At 55.2% G+C, this 25,613-nt stretch overlaps 1 protein-coding gene across 1 annotated transcript in view; it reads left to right on the top strand.

Moving 5' to 3' along the window:
• DCHS1 (dachsous cadherin-related 1) overlaps window positions 1–25,613 on the top strand; it is an 85,894-nt gene that overhangs the window by 39,313 nt on the left and 20,968 nt on the right. Inside the window, exons 3-9 of the mRNA XM_087758355.1 lie at window positions 16,109–16,297; window positions 16,411–16,642; window positions 17,674–17,910; window positions 18,276–19,295; window positions 19,490–19,677; window positions 24,542–24,638; window positions 24,823–24,980. Of these exons, the coding sequence (XP_087614481.1) occupies window positions 16,109–16,297; window positions 16,411–16,642; window positions 17,674–17,910; window positions 18,276–19,295; window positions 19,490–19,677; window positions 24,542–24,638; window positions 24,823–24,980 (2,121 nt within the window). The remainder of the gene's footprint in view (window positions 1–16,108; window positions 16,298–16,410; window positions 16,643–17,673; window positions 17,911–18,275; window positions 19,296–19,489; window positions 19,678–24,541; window positions 24,639–24,822; window positions 24,981–25,613) is intronic.

The raw sequence follows: 25,613 nt of genomic DNA, 5'->3' as shown, positions 1-25,613 counted from the left end.
GTTGCGGCAGGAATGCTGGAACAGAGATCCCTGTGCTCAGTGTGAGTCAGAAATGGGGCAGAGCGCTGTTACACCCTTTCTGCACATGAGTACTGGGTGATATCACTGATCCTGTGGGCACGCCTCGAGGATGTCCTTTGTGCAAAGCATGGTGCGGACCTCAGCTAGGACTGGGGCCCACTGTGCCAGGCCTTGCTTGCGCAAGTGTGGAGCTGCCTTGCAGGCCAGGATGCTCAATATGTTGCTCAGGAACATGGGTAAGACCTCCAGGAAGCTGCTTGTAGCCAAGCTGCTAACTTCTCTCTCCCCCTGTGAGGTCATTAGCCTAAATTCATCAGTGTTTGTAAGGCTGGTTGAGGACATTAGCATTAATTGTGCACAACTGGTATTGTTATATTACCTTGGAAACAGCACCTGTGGGATTTGAGCTGAGAGACACATGCTGCATCAGCCTTCATGTAGCGAGAGGTCACAGGTGAGGCGTGGAGAGGTGCTGCCCCTCGGGCTCATTCTGCGGACCCCGAGATGTGCCAGTGATGCCATTTGTATTTTGTATGTTTTGTGTTCCCTGCATTTGCTGTTTCAATGAGAGCTCAGGCCCTGGAGCCCTGGTTGCTGGAGACAGGCGATGCAGCCCATCTGAGCCAGGATGGGGAGACATGGGGCTTGGGGCTGACAGCAGGGAACTGGTTTGGTAATGCAGCAAGGCACTGCCAACCAAGGCAGCGTCCAGACTGTCCATCAGGACAAGCACCGGTGAAGTTTGGGGCACTTCTTTGCTGGAGTCGGGGGGCTCTGGGATGTCTGGCTGGGGCCATGAGGGGCTCTGGGGCCAGGTGTGAGCAGTGCCCATGGGGCCAGGAGGAGGGGGTGAGGGAGAACAGAAATTCTGGGGCCCATGAGACAAGGCAGGAGGAGGTCCTGCGACCTGGCCAGGGTAAAGGGCCTCCAGATGGGTCTGGAGGAGGAAGCGGAGCTGGCAAGAAAAGCTGGTCTGTGGGCGTGCTGTGGGTACACTGCTGGGGCATGGGGGGTATACGCGCGTGGGCCATGTAGGGTGTGTGATTGCAGGGGACTGACGGTACAGGATGGGAGCGCTGGAGAGGGGCTTGTAGGGTGGGTGGGTGCAGGGGACGGGGGGTAGGAGTGTGGGGGAGAGTGTGGGGGGAAGGAGGAATTGTGGGGGAGCAAGGGCGAGGTGAATGGAGAAGGGACATGGGGCAGGAGCAAGTTTAGGATGGGGCAGATCTGGGGGCGTAGGGGATGGGTCAGGGTGGGATTGGGGGGGGAAGTCTGGGCAGAAGAAGTGGGTGGGAGATGAGGGGGAAGATTTGGGTGGGGGAAGGTTTGGGTTTGGTCTGTGCAGGGCAACACTCCACACTGTCCCAGGTGGGGGGGACGGGGACAGGGACAGGACCAGGGCTGGGGACAGAGATGGGGAAGGGGTCAAGGGTGGGTGTGGGTTCAGGGACAGGGACAGGGCCGGAGTGGAAGAGCCATGTGTCCCTGGGTGAGCACGGAGGCCCCAGGCGTGTGCAGGGATGTCTTGGCTGCAGCAGCCCCTGAAGGGAGGCCCCCCTCTCTCTCCTTCTCCGTGCCTTCCTGCTCAGTGCCGCTTGCCGTGTGGGAAGGCGTTCTGGAAATGCAATTGGAGATGGCGGCTGGGCTCTTGACTGCGAGTGCCGGGACAGGCAGGAGGGAGAGCAGGACCTGTGGAGGAGCTGGGGCGGTGCGGGGCTATGGGGATGGCACAGAGAAGCTGGTCCAGCACGTGGCTGCCTGGCCATGGTGAGGCCAGTGTAGCGCAGGGGCCAGCCCAGCTCCACACTGCGCAGGGCAAGGTGCTGGCCCGGCGGCCGGCAGCGACTGAGGGTTTGGCCAGATTTCGATGGTCTTGGCTCAGCCCTCATGTTTCATTTGGAAACGGCGCGTCTGGGCTGAGCGCAGGTAACTCCCGCGTGGCCTCGGCACAAAGCAAACAGCTCACACATCTGCTGCTGCTTCCTCTGAGCCGGGAAACGTGAGAGGATGGGAAAGGAGGCTGGCCAGGCTGCTGGCTCGGCACTGGGCCGCAGCAGGAGTGAACCGGGTCGGGGAGCCGGGCAGAGCTGGGGCAGGGAGCTCAGGTCTCAGAGCACAGCTGCCCGGTGTGGCCACCCCTCAGCCATGGCATCCCTGTTGCCCTGAACAGGGAGGCTTCAGAGGTACTGTCAGGGCCCACGGTGGCCAGCAGCCAGCACCGTGTCCCACAGGGTCGCCCATGTCAGGTGTGCTGCCCCACAGCCCCTGTGTGCAATTGCTCCCACTTGACTCCATCTGTCCGTGGCTTCTAGGTGTCAGGGCTCATCCTGCCTTGGGAGGTTAAAGGGTCTCTGTCAAGGTCTGGATTTGGTCCAGCCCTGCATAATGGTTAAGAGAGCTTAGGCCGTGGGCACGCCCTGCCAGCGTGGTGTGCAGGACACAGGACAGCTTCCAAGGTCAGCACAGAACTGAACGGGTTCGATTCTCCATCGCGCTGCCATGTTTCTAAGCAAAAAACCCTGGGAGGACCAGGTCTATTTTCAGATGGTGACATCGGCTCTCCATGGGCAGGACAGAACGATGGGGAACTGGGGAGTCCATGTGAGTGGCCAGAAGAGACTTCAAGAATGGCTGCAGGTCTGCTCCCTTGCACACCCCATCCTCCCTGCGCGGTCGGTCTTTGGGTTTGGTGTACGAACAGAGACGAGCAGAGCAGGTTGCTGCCCTGAGTACCTGAGAAAGAAAAAGGATCTCATAACATCTTCTTTACTTATTACTCGTGTTTCTCATGGGCCAGGTCCCACAGTAGCAGACTCTGCACGGGCACTAAGCAAAGGAAATAGAAAACTCACAGTTCAAGTCTGAGATGAGAGAGAAACACCAGTGGAGAAGGAGCCCAGGGGATCAGTGAACATGACACCAGCAGAAAATAGACCAAGGGATGGTCACTGACTGGTCGTCCCTGTTTCTCTCTGTGGCCATGAGTTGATAACATAGAAGCTTTAGGGCTCATCGGACTACGTTCAAATGCTAGGGTTACATGATGTGAAGCACTGTTCTGGTATAAATTCACCCTGCTGGCTTAAATTTGTTTTAAACATTTGACTTTGTACCAGCAAGCTGCATGCATGGTCAGATATTGTCTTTCTGAGCCTTTCTAACTTTTCATGCTAAATCAAGTATTGTCTGTCCTCTGGCAGCCAGCATGAAGCACAGAGAGCTGTGTGAACCCCATGTTGTGAGCACAGGCTGATCTGACAGAAATGTGAATGAGATGGTGGATTATTGATTCTTGCATAGATCCAATATTAATGATTTTGGAATCAGGGTTTACATAGTTCCTTTGCATTCATACACACAATTGTTGGGGAACAAGAACATCAGAAATCAAAAGCTGACCAGCAACACACCTAATGTATAGTCTTATCTTGCAGTTTTGAGGACAAGTCTGATGAGTTTTGAAGTTTTGAGTACTGATTTGTGATGCTATGGGTCTGGCTATGCTGCATGCACAGCACCAGGACGGCCTCTTGGGCTGTGCCCCAAATAGGAAGACCTGCATGAAGTGCTGTAGGCTAGACCAGGCCACATTTACTGTATTACTGAAAGAGAGTCTTGACAGATAATCCTGATGCATCGCTTATGCTACTGAAGGGGGCAGCTGTGAGAGGACACGGGGAGTAGCCGTGCATGGGGACTGGAACAGCAAGAGGACTAATGCTTACCGACTTTGCTGCCAAAGCGAGTGGCGGGAGGTGGGGGGGGACATTACTACATGCATTTGTTTTCTTGGGACAAGGGATTTAGCATTAACCTATTTTCAGACCTTTGCACAACATAAAACAGGCCTTCCCCTCCACAGAAAGAAGAAGGCAAGCTTCCTGAGGCAAGATGGGGAGATGCCTGTGAGCTTGCTGGGGAGCAGTGTGAGGGGAGGGAGTGCATCATGCTTCTGGGAGAGCAGGCTGTCCTGTGGGAGAGTCTGGGGGTACGCAAGGAGTGGGGACATGGGGGAGATGCTGGTACATGGGGAGGTTGTGGGGGAGGTGAGTGCTGTTGTTACCGCCAGAAGAGCTGCATTTGTTCCAAATTCCTGTGAAAGTTATTTCCTTGCGCTGCCAGCAGCCTCCTCCTGGGCTTGGCACAGCAGCCAGCGCCATGATTAATTCAAGTAGCATTTCCCCTGGAGCTGCAGCAGCTTTTCCACTGCAGCCGAGAGGCCCCAGCCCCTCACGCTCCTCTCCCCCCATGCTCCGCTCCTCCCCCAGCCCCTCGCACAGCTCCCTCCTTCCTCCACGAGATCCCCAGCCCCCTCACAGCTGCCCCTTTTCCCTCACCTCTGCTTCAGCCCTAGGCTCCTTATAACTCCCCTTCCTCCAACGGGCCTTGCTCACGCTCTCCCTCCTCCCTGTCCCCCCACAGCCCCACACCTGTGCACGCTGCCCTCCAAAGTGCCAGTCCCTGCGCCTCCCCTCCAGGAGCCCCAGCCCGCCAGCATTCCCCGTCCCCCTTCCCCATCCCTCAGTCTCTGCTCCCTCTTGTTCTCTCCATACCCCTTGGTTGCTGCCAGCAGTTGTTGCCTGCTCCCCCCGGGGACCCTCGCTGTTTTGCTCCCAGGGCAGCTCTCACTGGCAGCGCTCGCCCTCACCTGCATGGCCCTTGGGACGCTCCAGCCTCTTCCTGCTCCCCATCCCTGCCTCGTTCCCCAGGGTCACCCTGCTTGGCGTGCTCGATCTCATGCTGCCCTCAGCCCCAGTCTCACCTGCATGTCTTGCCCAGCCGTGTCCCATCTCCTGTGTAGACCTGCTCTGTGAGCACTCTCTGCCTGAGCTCTGCCCAGCCGAAACTCAGCCCAACACCCTGGTTTGGAGTTCTTCTTGGCATCAGTGCCCCCCAGGAGGCCGTGGCCAGACCCTGTCACTTCCCACCCTGCGCTGTTGCTGCCCCACTCGAGCCCCTCACCTTGAGCACTCTTCCTCTGCAAGGGCCCAGCTTCCCTGCCCTGCTCAGCTCCTGAACTCCTGCACGCTCTGCTGGGGCTCCTGGTGCCCTGTAGCTCCCTGCTGCAGCTCCCATTTCACCTCCGTGCTGCTCCACCAGAGAGGACACCTGGGTGCCCGCGTGTGAGCCTTGCTCCTTGTCTTACTGTGCCTTACTCTGCCCCTGCGCTCCGAGGCACCAGGACTCCCAGAAAGGCAGTGTTCACTTCCAGGCTCCTGCAGCCTGTTGCCCAGCCTTACCCTCCACGGTCCTACCTCCCTGCCAATGTCTATGATTAAACTGCTTCCCCTCCTCCTTCAAAACTGAGGGCTTTACCCCATCCAAGAGCAGTGCTGGAGGCCATAGGCTGCCCCTCTTCTCCACACCTTGCTGTGTATGGCTGTGGCAGCCCTGCGCCTGTCCATGCCTAGGCTGCGGCTGTGGGGCTGCTTGCCAGAGCCCTTGCCCGTGCCCTGTAGCTGCTGGGCTGCGGGGAGCCAGTGGTGCAAGCAGGCAGGGCCTGCAGCTGTGCAGAGGGCTCCACCCGGACGTGGCGCTCCCTGCAGCCTCAGGGTCTGACCCTCGCCTCGGCCACGTGTGCTGGACAATCGCTGGGGCCAAACCCTGACCCCGCTTACTCCCCCGAGGCCTGAGCATGCTGGAGGCTGAGACGCAGCCCGGGAGCCAGAGACAGCTCCTGAAATAGCAGCCGTGGCCGCTCCCTGGCTGCTTTTAGCTGGTCAGCAGCTGTGCCAGGGCTGGGGAGGGCAGGACGCCTGGCACACGCTCAGGCAAAGGGAGCTGTGCGTGGGATCGTTGACCACACTGGCGCCAGCCTCCCCTCCTCTCCCACCAAGAGCCGTCACTCTGAGGGGCGGGAGCCCAGAACCAGATGTTTGCCAAAGCCACAGCGTAACATGTGCGTAGCAGAGATCCAGCCAGGGCAGGGCTCCAGATGAGCTCCCTGCCTGCTGACTGCGCTTGCTGGAGATGGGGAGGACAGCCAGAGAATGGAGGCCTGAGCTGCTGAGAAGCACTCCATCCCTTTCCAGCACTGTGGACTGTGTAGGGGGGTACACGGGTCAGCAGTAAGGCTGGGAGGGCAAGGGATGGGTGTGTTTGAGGGGCTCTGGTGTTGCCCTCTAGCTGAGTCTGTGGGAAGGAGAAGCCTTGACTCCTACAGGTGATGCAGCTGAGGAGCCCAGTGTGGAGCTGTGTTTCTCTGTCCATCTCCGACTCTGGGGAACATAACAGCTTTGTGGTGCCTTGGCTCCACTCTTCCCTCCTGTCTTGCTGGGGGACTGGGAGGAGGGCATCCTTGTCCTCCCAGCAGTCATAGCTTCCTAAGACTGGTGCTCTGGTTTCCTTCTGCCTGACCCTGAGCCATCTTGCTACTCTTCTTTGTCATCCACTTCTGCTCTACTTTGGCCACAGCATGCCCGGCTGCAGTAGCTGCAGGGTACACAAGCGAAGTCTTCTCACCACACCTGCAGGGAAGAAGGGGCAGGTAGCAGATGCTGCTGGACAATGCTGTCAGGGCTGTGGTGCAGGGCTGGTGGAGTAGATCAGCTCTCTCAGAAGGATTGGAGCTGAATGGGAAAATGGGAGATTCAGGAGGGCCTTTGGCTGGAGATCACAGAACAGTTGAGTTTGGAAAGGACCTCTCGAGATAATGTAGTACAACCCCCCCTGCTCAAGCAGGGCCATCCAGAGTTCGTTGCCCAGGACCATGTCCAGATGGCTTTTCAATACCTCCCAAGCATGGGGACTCCACCACCTCCCTGGGCAACCTGTGCCAGAGCTTGGTCACTCTCACAGCGAAAAAGTGCTTCCTGATGTTCAGAGGGAACCTCCTGTGTTTCACGTTGTGCCCATTGCCTCTGGTCCTGGCACTGGGCACCACTGGGAAGAGCCTGGCTCCATCCTCTTAGTGTCCTCTTTCATGTATCGATGATATCCCCCCTGAGCCTTCTCTTCTCCAGGCTGAGCAGTCCCAGCTCTCTCAGCCTTTCCTCATAGGAGCAATGCTTCAGTCCCTTCATCATCTTCGTGGCCCTTCACTGGACTCTCTCGTATACTGGGGAGCCCAGCACTGGACCCAGCACTCCAGCTGCGGCCTCACCAGTGCTGAGTAGAGGGGCAGGATCACCTTCCTCAACCTGCTGGCAATGCTCCTCCCGATGCAGCCCAGGATGCCATTTGCCTTCTTTGCAGCAAGGGCACATTGCTGTCTCATCTTCAACTTGGTGTCCACCAGGACCCCCAGTTTTTTTTCTGCCAAGCTGCTTTCCAGCTGGGTGGCCCCCAGCATATATTCTTGCAGGGGGTTGTTCCTGGGTGCAGGACTTTGCACTTCCCCTGGTTGAACCTCATGAAGTTCCTGTCGGCCCAATTCTCCAGCCTGTCCAGGTCCCTCTGGATGGCAGCACAACCCTCTGCCGTATCAGCCACTCCTTCCAATTTGGTGTCATCAGCAAACGTGCAGTGTACACTCTGCCCCATCATCTAGATCATTAATGAAGATGTTAAACAGGACTGGACCCAGTATTGACCCCTGGGGTACAACACTAGCTACTGGCCTCCAACTAGACTTTGTGCTGCTGATCACCACTCTCTGGGCCGAGCCATTCAGCCAGTTTTCAATCCACCTCACTATCTGCTCATCCAGCCCATTCATCAACAGCTTGTCTATGAGGATCTTATGAGAGACGGTGTCAAAGGCCTTACTGAAGTCCAGGTAGACAATATCCACTGCTTTTACTTCATCTACCAGGCCAGTCATTTATCAAGTCGGTCAAGCATGACTTTGGTGAAGCCATGCTGACTACTCCTGATGATTTTTTTGTCCTTCATGTGCATGGAAATGGTTTCCAGGATTAGCTGCTCCATCACCTTCCCAGGGATCAAGGTGAGGCTGCCTGGGTCCTCCTGCTTACCCTTCCTGAAGACTGGAGTGACATTTACTTCCCTGCAGTCTTCAGGCACTTCTCCCAAACACTGTGATTGAGCAAAGATTATTGAGAGTGGCCTCGCAATGACATTTTCCAGCTCCCTTAGCACTCATGGGTGCATCCCATCACGGCCCACGGACTTAAGTCTGTCCAGTTTGCTTAAGAAGTCACTGACCTGATCCTCTTCAACCAAGGGTACATCTTCTGTGCTCCAGCCTTCACCCCAGTCTCTGGGACCTGGGATTCCTGAAGACTGGTCTTACTAGTAAAGACTGAGGGAAAGAAGGCATTAAGTACCCCAGTCTTTTATGTGTCCTGTCTCACCAGGTCCCCCGTCCCCTTCAGCTGTGGGTCTACATTTTCCCTAGCCTTTCTTGTGCCAGCTATGCACTTATAGAAGCCCTTCTTTTTGCCTTTGACATCCCTTGCCAGATTCAAGTCCCGTTGGGAACTGAACGCAAACAGCTACATTTTCATGCCATTACAATGATCAGTTAGTGATTTCAGCAGAAAATGCCCCAAATGTATTCCCTGAGCCCCTCCGTGGTAGTGGCCTCTTCTATACCTATCAAAGGCTTCAAAACACAGTATCAGGTTCATCCCCTGGGTTCCTTAACACATTCTTGGGTCCCAAGGGGCACATGCCATTTCATTTGCATCCATTATATGAAAGGAATAATATATTTTGTCTGTCACTTTCATCCAGTTTCTTTTCCTGGCTTGACATCAGCAACCTGATCTGGTTGAAGATGTCCCTGTTCATTGCAGAGGGTTGGACTAGATGACCTTTAAAGGTCCCCTCCAACCCAAACTGTTCTATGATTCTATGATTTTTAATGCAAAAACAACAGCAGCATATCCCAGCCTTATGCTACCACTACACTGTGCAGTTCCTTTGCCTTTACTGTCCTATCCCTTTTCCCCCTGCCTCTCATCCTTTAGGCCTTTCCCCGCTCTCCTCCATGGCACACAGATGGCGATTGTGCCAAACTGTAGCTATTTTACTTTAACATTTTGCATTTTTGTGTGTTTTTCACTTAGCACATTTCTCCTGCTGGCATGCCTTTTACATACTGGTGTTCACATGACTGTCTTGATATTCAAGTCTGAGTTTACAGTATCTGGCTAATCACATCTCTAAATATTCACTGTTTGTCATGCATATAGACTTGAGAACATCCTCAGCCTTTTTATAGTGGTTGCAAACAACTTCTGTAGACATGGAGAGGCTGCCCAATGTACAAAACATCCTGCTGGGGTTGTCTGTAAGGGCTCGCTGCCCACTCAGCAGCTGTCAGCATTTGAGTGCCTTTGTCCCCTCTCCCCCATCCTGCTCTGGGACGTGGCTGCAGCACTGATTAACAACTGCCTATACTAAACATCTCGTTTCCAAAATCTGTAGTGAAATGCTGCTTTTCCCCTAAGGATGCTGTTGGTTTCTGGCCCTGGACTCAGTCTCCAGGCCCTGATCTCCAGCTGGATCTCCAGGTTGCCTGCTCTGTGCCTGGGTCCTTGCTGAAGATGTTAAGCAGGAGAGGTCCCCGGGCTGGTCCCTGTGCTGCTCCACTTGTCACCCGCCTCCAGGCAGAGCACAGCCCATGAGCCACCGCCCTCTGAGCCCAACCCTCCAACCTGTTTTTGGCCCGCCCGGCCGTCCATCCCTCCAAACCATAACGTCCTGCCTTGGATACGAGGCTTGTGGGAGAAGGTATCAAAAGCCTTCTTAAAGTCAAGGCAGTTGTCATCCACAGCTGTCATCCCTTCAGCCACAGATCCCGTCATTGCATCGCAGAAAGCAAACAGAACGGTCAATTCGTGCTGGCTGTTCCCCTCCCAGGCTCCTCCATGTGGCCAAAGCATGCTCCAAGAGGACTCGCTCCATGATTCTCCCAGGGACCAAAGTGTGGCTGACAAGACTGTAGCTCCTCAGGTCATCCTTTTGGCCTTTTTTGAAGGTGTTGAAAGTACAATACTTGCTTTCCTCCAGTTGTCAGGGATCACCCCTGATCTCCACCACATTTGAAAGAGCAGCCCTGCAAGTCTGTTTCTGTCAGGATCCATTGATGCAGCCTGTTGGATCCCATGGATTCGTATGGATCAAGTTCACTGAAGAAATCCTGACTCAATCTTCATCCCTGTCTGGTAGCTCTCTGAACCCTTTCAAAAAGCATGGAGGCCTGGGAGACCTTGTTGGTGAAGACTGAGGTAAAGGAGGTGTCGGGTGTCTCAGTCTTATCTGTGTTTGCTGTCACTAAATCACCCACTGCATTCAGAAAGGGCCCTTATTCAGCCTTTTACTGACAATGTAGTGGTAGAGGCTCTTTTTAGCACCCTCAGTTTTCCTTGCAAGTCTCAACCCCCCTTGAACTTTGACTTTCCTGACACCATCCCTACATGCCTGGGTAATGTTTATAAATTCCTCCTTTGTAGCTTGCCTCTGCATCCACCTCCCATATGCTGCCTTTTTGCATTGCAGCTTGGCCCTAAGGTCCCTGCTTAGCCAAGGCCATTTGCTGATATGTCTCCTTGTTTTCCTGAGCACTGGGATGGACTGTTCTTGTGCCTGGAGTCTGCTGTTCTGAAGGCTTGCCAGCTTTCCTGAGCTCCCTTGGCCTTCAGAGCTGCCTCCCATGGGATCTCTCCCACCAGTTCCCTGTATAAGCTGAAGTCTTGCTTGAAGTCCAGAGTCTGTACTCTGCTACTCTCCTTCGTCACTCCCTTTAGGATCCTGAACACTACTACTTCATGGTCGCTACAGCCAAGGCTACCACTGATGACTACAACCTCAGTCAGTGCCCCCTTGCTAGTAAACAGCAGATCCAGCTGTGTGTTACCCCTGGCTGGCCTGGAAAATTGAAGTTCTTTGTGAGAGCCAGGGTCTATGATCCAGAGGCTTCCCTCAGGTACTGCTGCCTCCTTACCACGCTGTCCCAGCCGCAACTCGGGGATTTCCTGGCCCAGCATTGATGTCCTTGTGTTTAAAGCCTTTAGTGGATTTTTCTCTGTGAATGTGGGTAGTTGCTTTCTGAATCTATACAATTCAATATCACTGAGCTCTGAAGCAAGGAATTCCACATTTTTGCATTTTTGTTGAACCGTGCACTGCTGATCAACCAGCTCTGGCTGGCCCTGAACCAGGGCACCGCCAGCACACCCTCACAGACTGAGGCCGTGCTGTGCTGCCATGCTTGCTGCCCTGCAAGGGGGAAGGCAGACATGAAGAGAGATCGAGCGCCGCAAGCACAGGCTGTGCTCTCCAGCCCACGGTCAGGTGCTGGCTCTGCACAGCCACAGCAGAACTGCGGGGCACCACTGTATGGCCGGGGGGATATCCTGGATAGGGGACGGTGGAGGAAGCTGGCAATACAGGGAGGTGGTGGAGGTGTCACTGGGGGTGACAAGAGCAAAACGCCAGTCCTAGTGCCCATGGGAACATCTGTATGGGGCCTGGGACACGATGGAGCTGTGTGGGGCACAAGAGGCAGGTAGGGATGGGGTGTGCTGTGGGACACAGGAGAGGTGTAGTAGCCTGTTGCAGGCCAGACCTGGCCATGGCTAGCACGGGATGCAGTGCTGGGGCACACCAGTGCTGCCCTGGGCTGAGTGGGCTCTATGTGAGGCTGTGTGAAGGCTATCCCAGGAGCATGCTGTAGGCACAATGAGAGGACAAGGCATGGAGGGAGACTGATGCTCCATGTGCTGTGCCCATCTGCAGCAGGTTCCAGAGAAATACCATGCTTGCAGCCAAGCACATCTTAACAAGGCCGTAAGATAGGCGGGAGCACTGGCCCTGTGCTGCTCAGAAACCCTGGCCTCATTCTGGACTCGAGCAGGATGCTCTGGGACCCTGAGTCTCAGTCTCCTTCTCTCTTCAAGACCAAGGAGCTGATTGCTATCAGAAACACATCCCATATGCAGTAGCAGGATGCATTCATACAGCCATTATCTCCTGATGGCAAAGGATTTCCCTTTGGAGAATGGGGTCCTATAGGATAGAACAAGAAAGCTTCAGGCCAGAAAACACTCTGACCGTGCAGCTGGTTTATCCAGGAAGGGGATGGGTTGCCTGGTCCTCCCACCAATGCCAATACAGAGAGGGTTTCTGAGAACTGTTGCCCCTTAGTCTGACAAGGGCAGAATCAGACTCGGGGGTAGTAGCAGTGATCAGAAGTAGGTCTTCAACAGAGAACACAATGAACCATAGAAACAATTCGCCATGGCTTCCTTCTCACTGCTGATCTGGCTGGGTCTGTGAATGGGAACATCTGGACTCTTGATGTCAGAGCTCCAGGGTCCCCACACTCCCTGCCTCATGGAGCACCCTCTGGAGTCACAACATGGGGAGAGAGTGCTGGGCTCTGGCATCACTGCTGTCCGACGACATGGCACAGGACAGTTTCACCCGGTGTGGGGAATCTCCCTGCACTTGCGCTTTGTGAACACTTCTGTTCTTGGCACATGGGGTTGCAGCTGCACATGCTGTAGTCTTGGGCAGAAACACAGCGTGCATTTCGCCTCTGCACATTGTGCCTGGTGTATCCGTGGTGATCCGGCGAGCTTGTGCAAGTGTCCTGTGCAGATGAGGTGACCCCACAGCTTTGTCCGTGTCTCCTATCTGCACACTGACCCTGCAAGCTCATGCAGGTGTCTTGTTCCCAGCTGCAGCCTTCTCCTTCTCTCCTTTCTCCTCTCACATAGCTCCTCCTGGGAACAGCCAGTCTTGGCCCTGCAGGATGTTCGAAGAAGTCAGAGGGGAAGGTGCTGTAGGGGCTCCGTTCAGGCTCAGAGCTCTGACTCCTGCTCCCACATTTTCAAGCAGCAGGCCTTGCACAACGCCAACTTGAGTGTTTCCTGAGCTGTCCCATAGACAGCTTGACCCCATTTCTCAGGCAAACATCAGGAGCCTCATAACTAAGCTACAGTAAAAACAGCTGTTGATCCAAGATTTGGGGTGGGTGCTAAATACAGAGCCTGGGGCTGCCCTGCATTAGTTTCTAGCAAAGTTCCTAGAAAAATATCCAGACTTGATTTAAAAATTTCCAGGAGCGGTGAATTCACCACAGGCCTTGATGAGCCCTTTTGGTGGTTAATTATCCTCACAGCTAAAAACGTGCACCATGTCCCAGGCTGCGTGTGCTCTGCAGTCTGCAGCCATGGGTCCCAGCTACACATGCCGGCTAGACTGAGGTGTCTGCCATACCTAGTGGCTGATCAAACCCTGTGCTGCCTGTCAGAGGGATCCCCAGGAGGCATCATCCCCGCCATAGCGGGGGTCTGTGCTGTCTTCGGGGCTTGCGTCAGGCCCTGCTGAGTGTGGGCTGGCTGCAGGCCCGCGTCCAGCCCCATCCCACGAAACGCACACGCAGGGCATCAGCGGTCTGCAGGCACTGCCTGCCTGCAGGCTGGAGAGCTCAGGGTGGGGGGTGCACCAGCCACAGCCCCACTCCCTCTCCACACAGCGGCAGAGATGCTCAGCAAACTGTCCAGCCGCTCCACGCTGAGCTAACGCAGTCACCCACCCCCTCGGGTGTTTGTTGTTCCAGTGGCTCTTCTCTGGGCGCTAGTTTAGCACCACCCCTCCAAGCGAGACTAGGACCAGACCCAAGTCTCCAGTAGTGGTTGCACCACTGCTGGTGTAGCAGTGACGTGACCTCTCTTGGACCCTACGTGGGCTTGTACAGGCAGGGCTTGTGTTAGGCTGCTGGTCCGCAGACAGTCCCACAGCAGGATGGGGAGGTGGAGTGCTGGACACATACGAATGAGGAACTTTTCTGAGGGTGCCCTGCCCTGGCTCTGCAGCTAGGTTTGCCTCTGATGCCAGACTGCTGGCTCCATGAGGCAGTCTTGCAGGAAGATAGCTCTGGATACCAGGGAACAGCCAGGGAGATGGGGCTGTACTGCATAACAGCGAGAGCTCCTCTGTTTCTTCCCTGTTCCCAAAATCTGACCCAGCTCCTGTGGCAGAAAGCTGGACTTCCAGAGAGCTTCCCCTGTGGGTATCTTTGTTAGGATGGCGACCCTCAGAGGATGGTTAAGGTGGGGAAGTGAGGCTGTTCTGGAAGCACCAGAGCCCATGGCCTGAGGAGCCTAAGGAAAACATCTTCCTCTGCGGCAGAGCTAGTTGCTGTACAGTGTATTAACGCAGCTGACATGCATTTTAGAGCACTTTCAGAGTGATAAGAAGTTCATTTTGAAGGAAAGAAGTTATTCATTTGCTGCCAGTCACTGTGGCAGCTAATCAGTTTCAGTGAATTTCCATCGGCAGTGGTAGAGAATGCTACCAGCTAAAACCCAGGCTTGGCACACAACTCAGGTGTATTGGTACAGGGCTGTTACCCCAGTAATAATATCCAACATGGACCCAGAATACAGGTAACCTGAGTACAGGTTTCAGCAATGTCAGTGAGGCCAGACTTACACTCTCAAATGAGCAGCTCCACAGCAAGGGGAGCTGGGGCAGGAGGGAGGGAGGATGTTGAACTCAAGGGGGAGGCAGGTGGGTCCAATTTCCCAAAGTGCCTTCTGGCTGCTGTCATGGCACCTGTGGCTCTGAGTGCTCTGCAGCTGGAGCAGGGACGGGGGATCCTGTTTCACGGTGCTGCTTCTGGCAGCTGCTGCAGGGCTGGGAGCACGGTGCTCATGGTAGATGTGCTCTCAGCTTCTCCTCTCAGGCATCCCCTTAGACCACAGGGAGCAGGGCAGGAGAGCTGGTGAGGGTGTGTTGCAGGTGCTGCCTCCTCTCCCCGGAGGCCGTGGATCACTGGGCAGGAGAACTGGCGAGGGGCTCTCTCAGGTACTGCCTCCCCTCCCTGGGGTGCGGAGCATACGTTCTGGGGGGAGGGAGGTCCCACCTCTACCTGATTTATTTTTTCTTCCCTGGCCCAGCCGTTCTCTGTACTCTCTCTTGTTGTTCCTCCATCTCTGACGATCGGGTGAGTGGTTCAGGTTAGGGGCCCTGCCCAAAGGAAAGAGCTGTTTGCAGCCCCCAGCTGGGCCCTTTCCTTGGCGCGTGTGCAACGTTCCTGTGCTTCTCGCTCACGGGAGCCGAGGCCCCAGCGCTGCTGCTGGGAGGAGCTGTGGCTGACGAGGCCTGAACTCCACTTCACCCGGGGCCTGGCCCAGCTGCCTCCCTCCTGGCTCCGTCCTCTAGCTTTGTTCTCTGTGCGGAGCTCCCAGCTGGTGGATGAGCCATGGGCAGTGATGCTGGGGTCAGGGGGAAGGAGCTGTTTTCTGCTGACCTGAGCGCTGCAAGGAGCCCAAGGAACTGGGGCCTTGCAAGCAGGGAGCAGTTTTAGTCCTCCCGCTGTGTCTGTAACTGCTAATGCAATTCCTGTGCCCCAGGCTCCGGTGGGCCCTGGCTGTCACAGGGCAATGCCACCCTCAGTCATCACCCTCAGAGCCCAGGGCTGCTGGGCACAGAGCTCTGAGAGCAGGACAGAGCCACGGTCATGGTGAAAAGGGGGCTGGTTTTCTTCCTGTCTTGTCATAAGCGTTTTCGCAGAAAAGAAGGAGCAGAGGGCCAGGGGCAGCTGCTGCAAAAGCGCAGGTTGTCCCTGGCTGGCTGATCAAGCTGGGTGCAGTGGGGATGCTTGGCTGCTAGATCCTTGGCATCTGTGTGAGGCTTGGCCTTTCTGCACCCCCTCTCCATATGGCCTTTTCCTTTGCTAAGGCAAGTCTGTTGAGCTGGGTCATGGGTGTTGCCCCAGGGGTGCAAGAAGGGAGATACCACTTGAAACAAGGCACCTCTGATGGTGCAGGGACCCATGGCAGCACTGTAGATAGAAAGCATAGTGCAGCTCTTGCGAGTCTGCAATGCTGTGCTCCCCTACCTCTGCGTCCCCTCATGGGGACTGGGCCAGCATAGGCTGATCCCGGGGTGCCCCACAGCTGCCTGCAGCACTGCTCAGTGAGCCCCTGGGAGGCCCTGTCCTCTTGCAGGGAGGGCTGCAGAGGGAGTGGTGGCTTGTCTGGGACAAGAGTCGCAGGGCTGAGGTGGTAACTGTCAGTCTGCTTTACTGTGGCCAGCTTTGAGGACTGTGCAGTGGTTGTGGGCCACAGCACTGGGTTGTGGAGGTGGTGGTGGTGATGGGCTGGGTCTGGCTGGTGGTCTTCTCTGTGGTGCTGGCCCTGCTCACGTAGTGCCTTCCCTCACCCAGGTGACAGCCACAGATGCAGACAGCGGCACGTTTGGCTCCCTTTCCTACTCCATTGGTTCTGGCATCGGCAGTGTTGTCCCCACGCAGTTCAGCATCGACAAGCACACAGGGCAGCTGTGCACTGTGCAGCCTCTGGATCGTGATGAGGGCACGTCTGCCTATGATTTCACCATCACTGCTGTTGATGGGGTGAGTGCTGGAGGGGCCGCAGAGATGCAATGCTGCTGACTCAGCACTGTGCAGGGGATGCTGTTGTCCTTGCCCCTACTCTTTGCACCATCTCTGATCTGGTCCTTCCACAGGGTGGCCTGAACTCCATGGTGTATGTGAAGGTTTTCCTGGAGGACATAAATGACAACCGGCCAGTGTTTTACCCGCTGGAGTATGCTGCCAGCATCAGCACACAGAGCATGCCAGGTACAGCTGTGCTGCGTGTTACTGCCCACGACAAGGATGAGGGGCTGCACGGGAAGGTGACCTACCGCATTGTCCTGGGAAACTCACCCCCCCTCTTCTCCCTCAACAAGGACACAGGTGAGAGAGCGCTCAGGGGGCAGCCAGAGTAGGCAGCGGTCAGAGCAGTGGGATGCGGGCAGGTGTAAAAGCCAGCCTGAGGGTCACTGCTTGGCCATCTCAGCGGTGCAGCCTGCCACCAGAATATGTCTGTTCCTCTCCCTGCCACGTTTTCCCTTCTTTGGCTTCTTGAGCCTCTGCAGCCCCTTCTCAAACTCAGTCTCTGACCTCTGTCTGCCTTCCTCTCCCTCATTCCCCGTCCCTGACTCACCGCGCCCTTCCTCCTGCACGCTGCTTGCTTTGCCCCATCAGGCTGTATCCTGCTTAGTTTCTTGTCCCTGCCCAGTTCCCTTCTCTCCCCTGCTCAGTTTACTCTCCTTCCCTATAACTCTGCCACACTCAGTCCCACCTTTCTCATTGGCTGCATCTGCTTTACCTTGCTTTGGCCACCAAAGCCAGAGCAGTTTCCACTGGGGAGGCGAGTGCATGGGCGTGTGGTGCCAGGGGCTCTCAGCAGGACAGGAAGGTGTCCTGTGCTCAGCACAGGCATTGGGGTCTCTCCACGCTGGTCCCCAAGTTCCCAGAATGTGACTGGGGTGAGACAGGCCTACCAGCCATCCTAATGCAGGGCCACCTCCTTTGTAGGGCCTGTCAAGGATGGTCCTTCAGTTCTACGTCTCCTCCAAGGCCCTCCCCACAGCCCAGATCCCACCTGCTGTGTCGTGACCCTCACCCTGCGCCCCACATTGGAAGCCCTAGTCCCTCCTTTCCCTCTCCCAAGACCTGCCCTCTGGCTTGTTTCCCCCAGCCCTTACCACTGCTTAGCTCAGGGCTGGGCTTAAGGTTGGGAAAGGACGATTTGGGGAGGCTTTCCCAGGAGGGTTCCTCTTCTTTACTCCAGTTCTTCCATGGCGAGCTCCCCACTGCGATGCACATTGTTTGCTGCCCCCTTAGGTCCTTCCTTTCAAGCTTATGATTTGTCCTGTTCCCTTGGTGCCAGATGACAGGCAGGGGTGCGGGCATCGTGCCCTCTGAACTGCTTTCTTCCCTAGGTGTCATCTCCCTCTCATGGTCCCTGAGTGGTAAAGCCAACACCCTGGTGCAGCTGGTGATCTCTGCACAAGATGGTGGGGGCCTACAGGCGCAGCCAAATGCCCGGGTGAACATCAGCATCGTGGAGGGCACGGTCTCACCCCCTGTCTTTGAGCAAGCTCAGTACTTCTTCACGGTGCCTGAGGACATGCTGCAGGGTGCCAGTGTGGGGGCTGTCCGGGCCCAGAACCCTCCAGGTACGGGCATGTCCCTTTTGTATGCAGTCACTTTCCCTGTCACTGCATCATCTCGAAGGTCCAGTACCGCGCTTCCTCACAGAGCAACCCTGTTCTGGGAGCTCCATGCACGCACAGAGGCACTGGCATCCAAATGTGCGCCTGTGCGATTGTCACTCAACTCAGTGCGTGCTCTCACACATGTGCTTACACACGTGTGTACACACACATCTGCGCGGATGCATCTGTGCATACGTGCACGTGTACACAGTGCTACTGTGCGCCTTCTGACCAGAGTCTGCCGCAGACAGCACTGCCCAGCCCTGCTGCTGGAGGTGAGCTGGGTACACAAATCATTCTTCCTGTCTTCATTTCCTTGTTCACAGGTCATGCTGATGACATCTTTTATTCCATCTCCTCGGGGGATCCTCATGGCTACTTTTCCATTGACTCTGCCTCCGGGCAGCTCCGCACCAGCCTGCCTCTTGATCATGAGACCCAGGCAGTCCTCATTCTGGATGTCCAGGCCCGAAGTGGTTCACCTCCTGCCTACAGCAACACACGTGTGAAGATCTCTGTGTCAGATGTGAATGACAACGTGCCAGTGTTCCCAGCCCCCTCCGACTCCATTCTGCTCCCAGAGGCCACAGAACCTGGGACTACAGTGTACACTTTGCAGGCCGAGGACCGTGACAGCGGTGCCAACGGTCAGGTGAATTTTGAGCTGGTGTCAGGAGGTGATGGCACCTTCAGTGTGGAGCGCTCATCAGGGGTGGTGCGACTGATCGGGGCCCTGCAATATGAAGCCAGCGCAGCCTACAGGCTGGCCATTGTGGCCCGAGACAGTGGCGTTCCCCAGCTCAGCTCCACGTTCACGCTGCTGGTGCATGTGCAAGCCGAGCACGACAATGGGCCCATCTTTGACACACTCACCTACCGCGTGGAGGTACGGGAAGGTGTGCCTGTCTCCACCCGCTTCCTGCAGGTGCGGGCCCTGGCACGCGATGCAGAATCCATGACCCTTACCTACCACTTGCGTGCAGATGGGGATGCTGCCAGCTTTGGCATCATGCCTGAGAGCGGTTGGCTGTATGTCAAAAGCGCACTGGACCGGGAGACGCGGGACCTGTATGTGCTCACAGTGCTGGCCTCGGCAGGAGGCAGTGGTGCAGGGGGGGAAGCACGGAAAACAGGCACCAGCACTGTACGGATCAGCATCACTGATGAGAACGACAACAGCCCCCGGCTGAGTGAGGAGCGTTACTTCTTCACTGTTCCTGAGAATCAGGCTCCCGGTAGCAGTGTAGGGAGAGTGATGGCAAGTGACCGGGATGCTGGGCAGAACAGCCGGCTCACCTACCGCCTGCTCCAGCACGATCCCAACTTCCTCATCCACACACAGACAGGTGAGAGGTTTCCTGGCTTCCGAGGCTGGGGAGAAAGCCCAGGGCGGGTCAAAAGTGATGCGGGCCAGGCCAGTGCCGCAACAGAATATTCATCTTCCTGCCCCTGCGGTGCTGGGCTCCCTGGCAACATACCTCAGCACAGGCTCTTTAAAGAGGTTTTGGGGCTGAGCTATGTCCCCACTTCTCCCCCACAGGGGACCTCAGCACCAAGCATAGCCTGGACCGGGAGCAGCAGTCCAGCTACCAGCTCTTGGTGATTGTGCAGGATGGGGGAGCACCACCCCGCAGTGCCACAGGAACCATCTATGTCACTGTGCTGGATGAGAATGACAACGCTCCGGCTTTCCTTCATGTGGCCAGTGGTCAGGAGCTGCCCGTGCAGGTAGGGGCAGCAGGCTGGAGCCCTGCTGAGGCAGGGGTGTGATAGCCTCTGGGTTTTGGGGCAGGCGGTTCAGCAGGGGGAAAGGGAGTGGGCAGGGGCACCGAGGAGAGTTTCAGGGTGGGAGATAAGCAGGCACAAGTTGCATCCGTGCAGCAGCCAGGGTAGCCTGGTAAATCTGATCGAGATGTGCTAAGATGGGCACGTCCTTGGGAAATACAGCCATCCCTGTGCACGGAGCAGGTGACGACTGCAGAGGGCTCTGAGACCAATAGGACTGAGCAGCAGGCAGAAGCTCTTGGCTCACACATGCTTGCAAGGAGGGAAGGCGAAAGGGAGCCCTAAGCCTGACCCAGCGGAGCCAGGGGTAAAACACTTGTGAGCAGGGAGGCACAGGGTGCTGTTAACTTCTAGGTCTCAGGACTCTTGGTATAGCCACTGGGCTTTCTGGGAGGTCAAGAAAGCACTGCCCAGCTGGACTTCGCACTCACAAGGGTTTTCTGAGAATCTGCTATGGGTCCCAGCCCAGCTTTCCCTCTCAGCACTGCCTGGTGGCAGCAGTCACCTGGGCACTGAGTGTGCTGCAGATCAAGTTATGTCTGTGCTGCTCAACAGAAGTGGGTGAGGATCAACCCTCCACCCCCAGCTAGCTGCGTCTGCTCTGCTGTAGCCCCTGTGGAGCGGCATGTGTGGCGAGGGCTTGCTGGAGCCAGCCGAGTGGCGCTGGCAGCAACAGGACAGGATGGGCAATCGAGGCCCTGTCCTCATCTCCTCTGCACAGAGTGGGGAGAACCTGCAACTGAAAGGACGTGCTTGCTCTGCATGTTGCTGCGCTTCAGGCAGCGTGCTCAAAGCCACTTGCGCTGTGCTGAGTTTAAAACATCATGGCGATGGCAGGCTTTCTCTGTCGCAGGTCCTGCCTGAGCCGCACACCGGAGGCAGGTCAGAGCAGGCAGGACTGTATTGGCAGGTCACTGCCGCACCTGGGTGGCCATCGGCACAGGACCCCGGGGACACTCTGTGGCTCCCGTCAGGCCTTCCCTGTTCATCACTTTTTTCCTTCCTGTTCCAGGTCGCAGCTATCCCTTGCCCAGCCGCCTTCTTGCATGTCCAGCTGGCGCTCTCTGCTTGCAAAACTGTCTGGCAAGGCTTGGCCTGGATGAAGGCATGTCTCAGGGCCTGGTGGAGGCAGAGGAAGGCAAAGTTAGTCTTGTCCTCTCTCTGAGCAAGGCTCTGGCCTTTGAGTCACTCCTGCAGGGCAGAGACCAACCAGCCGTGGCATTGCTGAGACTGCAGCTGAACAGGCTCTGCCAAATGGCATTGCTCACACTCTGCCGAGTGCCCTGTCTCCTGTGCGGGGACACCTGCAACACGCTCGCGCAGCAGGCTCTGCAGTCGATTCCAGTGTTTGGGGGCATGAAATGCTGGGAGTGTCCTGCTAGAGCTCGGGAGGTCTTTTCTCTTACAAAGGTACCACAAAAGCATACTCATCCTTCAGGAGCCAGAGCAAGGCTGGGACAGATTTAGAGTCCTGAAGGCAGGTAAATGCTATGGCAGTTTTGAACTAAACGAATATTTGGGCACTTTGGTTTGAAGCGCTCCTGCTAGAAACACTGGCAGGGAAGGGTGAAGCACAGGAAGAGGCCACTGTCAATCATGATTTAAGTGTAGAAGAAAGGCTTGGAGGGAAAAGTAAAAACTGAATGATAAATGCAAAAGTTTAGTGATTTATTGCAGACTTGCTCCGTGAAGTATTCATATCGATGTTCCTTAGGCAAAGCAGGGGGAGGTTTCTGTATCAGCACGTGCTTTAAGCCTCAGCTAGAGGGGTATCTCCCACTGTGAGGCTGCAAGATGAGCTTGTCAAGCAGGTTGGTAGCTCTGGCAGGACCAGGTGGTGTTCACACAGGAACTGCAGTAGTAATGGATCCTCCCAGGGAATGATCCCTAGGAAAGGGGAGAGGGAGCAAAGGGAAGGAAGAAGCGGTCGGTGTTCACAGAGCGGGGATGTCACTGGTGGGTGCCTAGGACTGGTGCTGGTATCCTTGCTATTTAGCATTTTCATAGATCCTCCAAAGAGGTGATGTTACTGGTCTGTTCATAGTAACAAAGGTGAGGGCTCCCTGTGAAGAACTGTAGAAGGATCTTGTTTTACTGTTCAGTTAGGAAGGAAGATGGGAGGTGAAATTCACTCTTGCTAACTGGAAAGTGGTACACATGGCAAAAAGCAGTATGAATTTCACTTCCACAGTGGTGGGCTCTGAATTGGCTACTTAAGTTTAGGGAGAAGATTGGGGCATCGCCATGAACGCTTTGTGAAAATGTCAGCTCAGGGCTCAGCCACAGTCAAAAAGGCAAATCAAATGCTGGGGTTTATTAGAAAAGGAACAGAGAATGAAAGAAAACATCATTACCCTACAGCTCAAATTCTGCACACGCTCTCTGCCCTGCCTCCATTCCACTAAATAAGCAGCAGTGCTAGAAAAGGTTCAGAAAAGGATGTTAATGTGATCTCCAGTAGATAATGGTTTCCATGCAGAAAGAAAATACTTGAACATTCTTTGGCATGGAAGAAACTGCAGGAATATAACAGAGGTGTGCAGTGAATGGCACAGAGAAAGTCGTGGGGAAATTAGAAGTTGGGTTTTTCACAATACAAGACCTAGGCAGCTTCATAAGAAATGATCAGGCAGCAGGTTTAAAATAAACAAAGGCAGTACTTTTTAATGTAGAACATAATTAAATTGTGAAATCATTGCCAAAAGTTGCATGGGTTCAAAATTAGATGAATTCATGGAAAGAAAAAAATCCATCAAAGGCTGTTGAACAAAAATATGATCTGTGGCTCAGGAAGTGACTTAGCCACAGACTGCTGGAAGCTGGGAAGGTTTCACAGGAGGATTATTCCATGCGTACCCTATTTCTTGCATCTTCTTTATATATCCGCTGCCAGCCACTGTCAGAGCTATGCCAGTGGTTGAGATGGCTCTCTGATCTTTGGACCAAGCTGGTATTTGCAACAACCTTCTTGGAGGGTGGACATCAGACCTGGACAAGCCTGCCTGGTAGCAATTTTACTAAGGCTGAGGTTTTTGCAGAGGCAGGGCCACTTCTATTGCTGTTTATTCCTCTGTTTGTGCATCTGAAATGGCATTTGTACACGGAGCCAGTGTGGATGCTGCTCATTTAACTCCTCTGCTGAGTCACTGCTTTCCTCAGATGGAGTTTGAGTCCTTGTGGAAGCGGGTGACCACGCACGCAAAGCAGGAGCCCCTTGTAAGCTGGTTGAGGGCAATTAGGGGCAGCATGGGGGGCAGACCTTGCCCCAGCCTGTTACAGAGGAGGGGTTGGAAGGGGCCTCCTAAGCATGGCCCCACTCAGAGGTGTCCATGCAGACGCTCCTTTTCATAAACAGCCAAGCTATATTTAGAAGGTCTTCTGCCTCCATCGCTGCTGCGAAATGCTGTTCCAGATTCCTTGATCTGGTAGTTAGAAAACATCTCTTAATTTCCAGCCTAAACTAATTTCTGACCACTTTATACTCATTTGTTCTTGTGCCAATATTGTGTTTTTGCTTAAATAGCTCTTCTCTCTCCTTGGAATTTCCCTCCCCTCTCCCAGCGTTTACAGAGTGCAGTCACATCACTGCTTGGCCTGGCTAAACAAGTCCAGCTCCTCTGGTCTCCCTCCCTGTGCGCCACCATCGTGGTGCCAGCAGCTTGTGCAACTGCATTAACCCTTGCCTCCTTTCAGGAGCTTGCAGCCTCTTTCCTTGGATTCTTGCTTGGATTCCACTTGTCTTTTTCATAAATGCATTAAGGCAGTACCACACGGAGATCACCTAGCACAGCTGGATCTGTGAGGATGATTTGTACTGTGGGATGTGCTGATAGGATGTGAATTTGAGGTCTGTAACCTCAGGATGTGAATTCGATGTCTTCTGGTGTGGAAGGGACCACAGAGTCTCTGCCAAGTGGGGAACCTTCTCTGCCAGTGAGGTGTGGGTAAGTGCAAGAAGTCTGTGCTGGAGGAGAGACAGGTCTGCCAGCAGGCCGACAGGTGGTAAGGGGCAGGAACGGGGATGCGGCCATTTCCATAATTATCCAGGAAAGGTGCTTGCGTGCTGTTACATGTGGTCTCTGTCAGGAAGCTGATAACTCACCTCAGAATGTGGGGTTAACTGAGCACGTGTGCAATTAATGTCTTGATGGTACTGCGATGCACTGGCATAAAATGATGGTCTTAAGTGCCTACAGACAGGCAGTCAGCAGCACTAACTAGGAGCAAAGGAGAGAAGGGAAAAGCCCTAAGAGTCCGGGTGTCCGAGCCCAGGAAGAACTGCCAGCTGCATTCCCAGAGATCACAAACCTCCCTGGGCCGGCTGGTGGGAACTGAGGAAATCACCTTGCATTACCAGGGTGACTGGCCTCTGAGCCTGTCAGTGCTCGTACCTTTGCATTTGCAGCTGAAGGGGTTTGTTGGGGGCAGAGAGAACCAGGACTGTCGTGGAGCCCTGGATTTTCCTAGCTGTAGAGGCTTTGGATGTACCATGGGTGAAATAGTGTCCTCCCATCGCCCTGGAGCTCACTGCTGCAGCATGCCCCAACGCTGCTAAGCTGATTGTTAAACAGGGCAGGATGGGAGGAGGGCTGGCAAGGCAGAAACGCCCTTTGCCAGCTATGCTGTGGACTCCTCCATGTTGTCCAGCCTCAGGCACAGCCGGTGGGTCTTGCCAGGGAGTCTGTGCCTTGGGTGAGGTGCAGGGCTGGTGTAGGAAGGTGCAGATCCTGTGCTGTGCTCGGGGGCTTGTGGGGGTAGGCTGAAGGGTGCCGTGTGCCACTCAGCTGCTCCCTGGGCTGTGCTGCAGGTGCTGGAAGAGAAGCCATCGGGACTTCTAGTCGCCTCCCTGCAGGCCAAGGACCCCGACGAGGGTGAGAATGGGACCATCATCTACTCACTGATAGGTACGAGCTGCAGAACTGACTAACTGCTGCTGCTCTCTCTCTACCTTGCAGCCACCACCCTTGTGGGCAGATGGGTGCCCACTGCCCAAGCCCTGCCACACCGCGCTCCCTCCTCCGTCCCACCCTGCCCCCTGCCCTCCCTCCTCTCTGCCTTTCCCTGCAGCATTTCACCTTCTTTCTGCAGGAGCCTGGGCAGAGCGTTTCACACTCCACATGGCTACGGGAGAGTTGCGGACTGCCACAGTTCTACGCCGATCTGATCGTGCTGAGTACATCTTCACTGTGACAGCCAGTGACCGGGGCACAGTGCCTCGCAGTACATCAGCCATCATTCGCATTCAGGTATCCAGCACCCCAGTGCCTCTTGTCCCTGCTTGTCCCCCATCTACCCCTCGCTCACCTCTTGGAAGACACCATCCAGCTACTTGGCAGCCTTCGTACCCACCTTCTCACCCTTCCCCGCCTTCATCCCAGGGCACCCTCTGCCCTTGCTCAGCTGTTGATCCAGCCCTAAATCTGTGTGGAGAACCTGGGATGGGAAGGGATGGGCCTACCTGTCACTGTGCATGTTCTCATCTGTAAAGTGCTCAACAGCATTAACAGTAAGCAGTTCTGTCTTTTCCAGACTTGGACAGCTGACCCTGTCCTAGATATGCTGGTGCAGAGAAGACCTTAGAGGTCCCCTGCACAGAGACATTAATTCTTCCCAGCATAGAATTATAGAATCATAGAATGCTTTGGGATGGAAGGGACCTTTAAAGGTCATCTAGTCCACCCACCCTGCAATTGGCAGGGACATCTACAACCAGATCAGGTTACTCAGAGCCCCATCCAGCCTGGCCTTGAATGTTTCCAAGGATGGGGCATCTCCCACCTCTCTGGGCAATCTGTGCCAGTGTTTCGCTGATAGAATTACTTCCCTCGCCCTGCTGGCCACACTTCTTTTGATGCAGCCCAGGATACGGTTGGCCTTCT

The sequence above is a fragment of the Nipponia nippon genome, unplaced genomic scaffold (genome assembly GCF_047370975.1).
Source record: "Nipponia nippon isolate SJK-2023a ecotype South Korea unplaced genomic scaffold, ASM4737097v1 scaffold_2, whole genome shotgun sequence".
Lineage (NCBI taxonomy): Eukaryota > Metazoa > Chordata > Aves > Pelecaniformes > Threskiornithidae > Nipponia > Nipponia nippon.
Note: the sequence above shows the minus strand (reverse complement) of the source record. Positions and strands in the feature narration are given on the sequence as shown.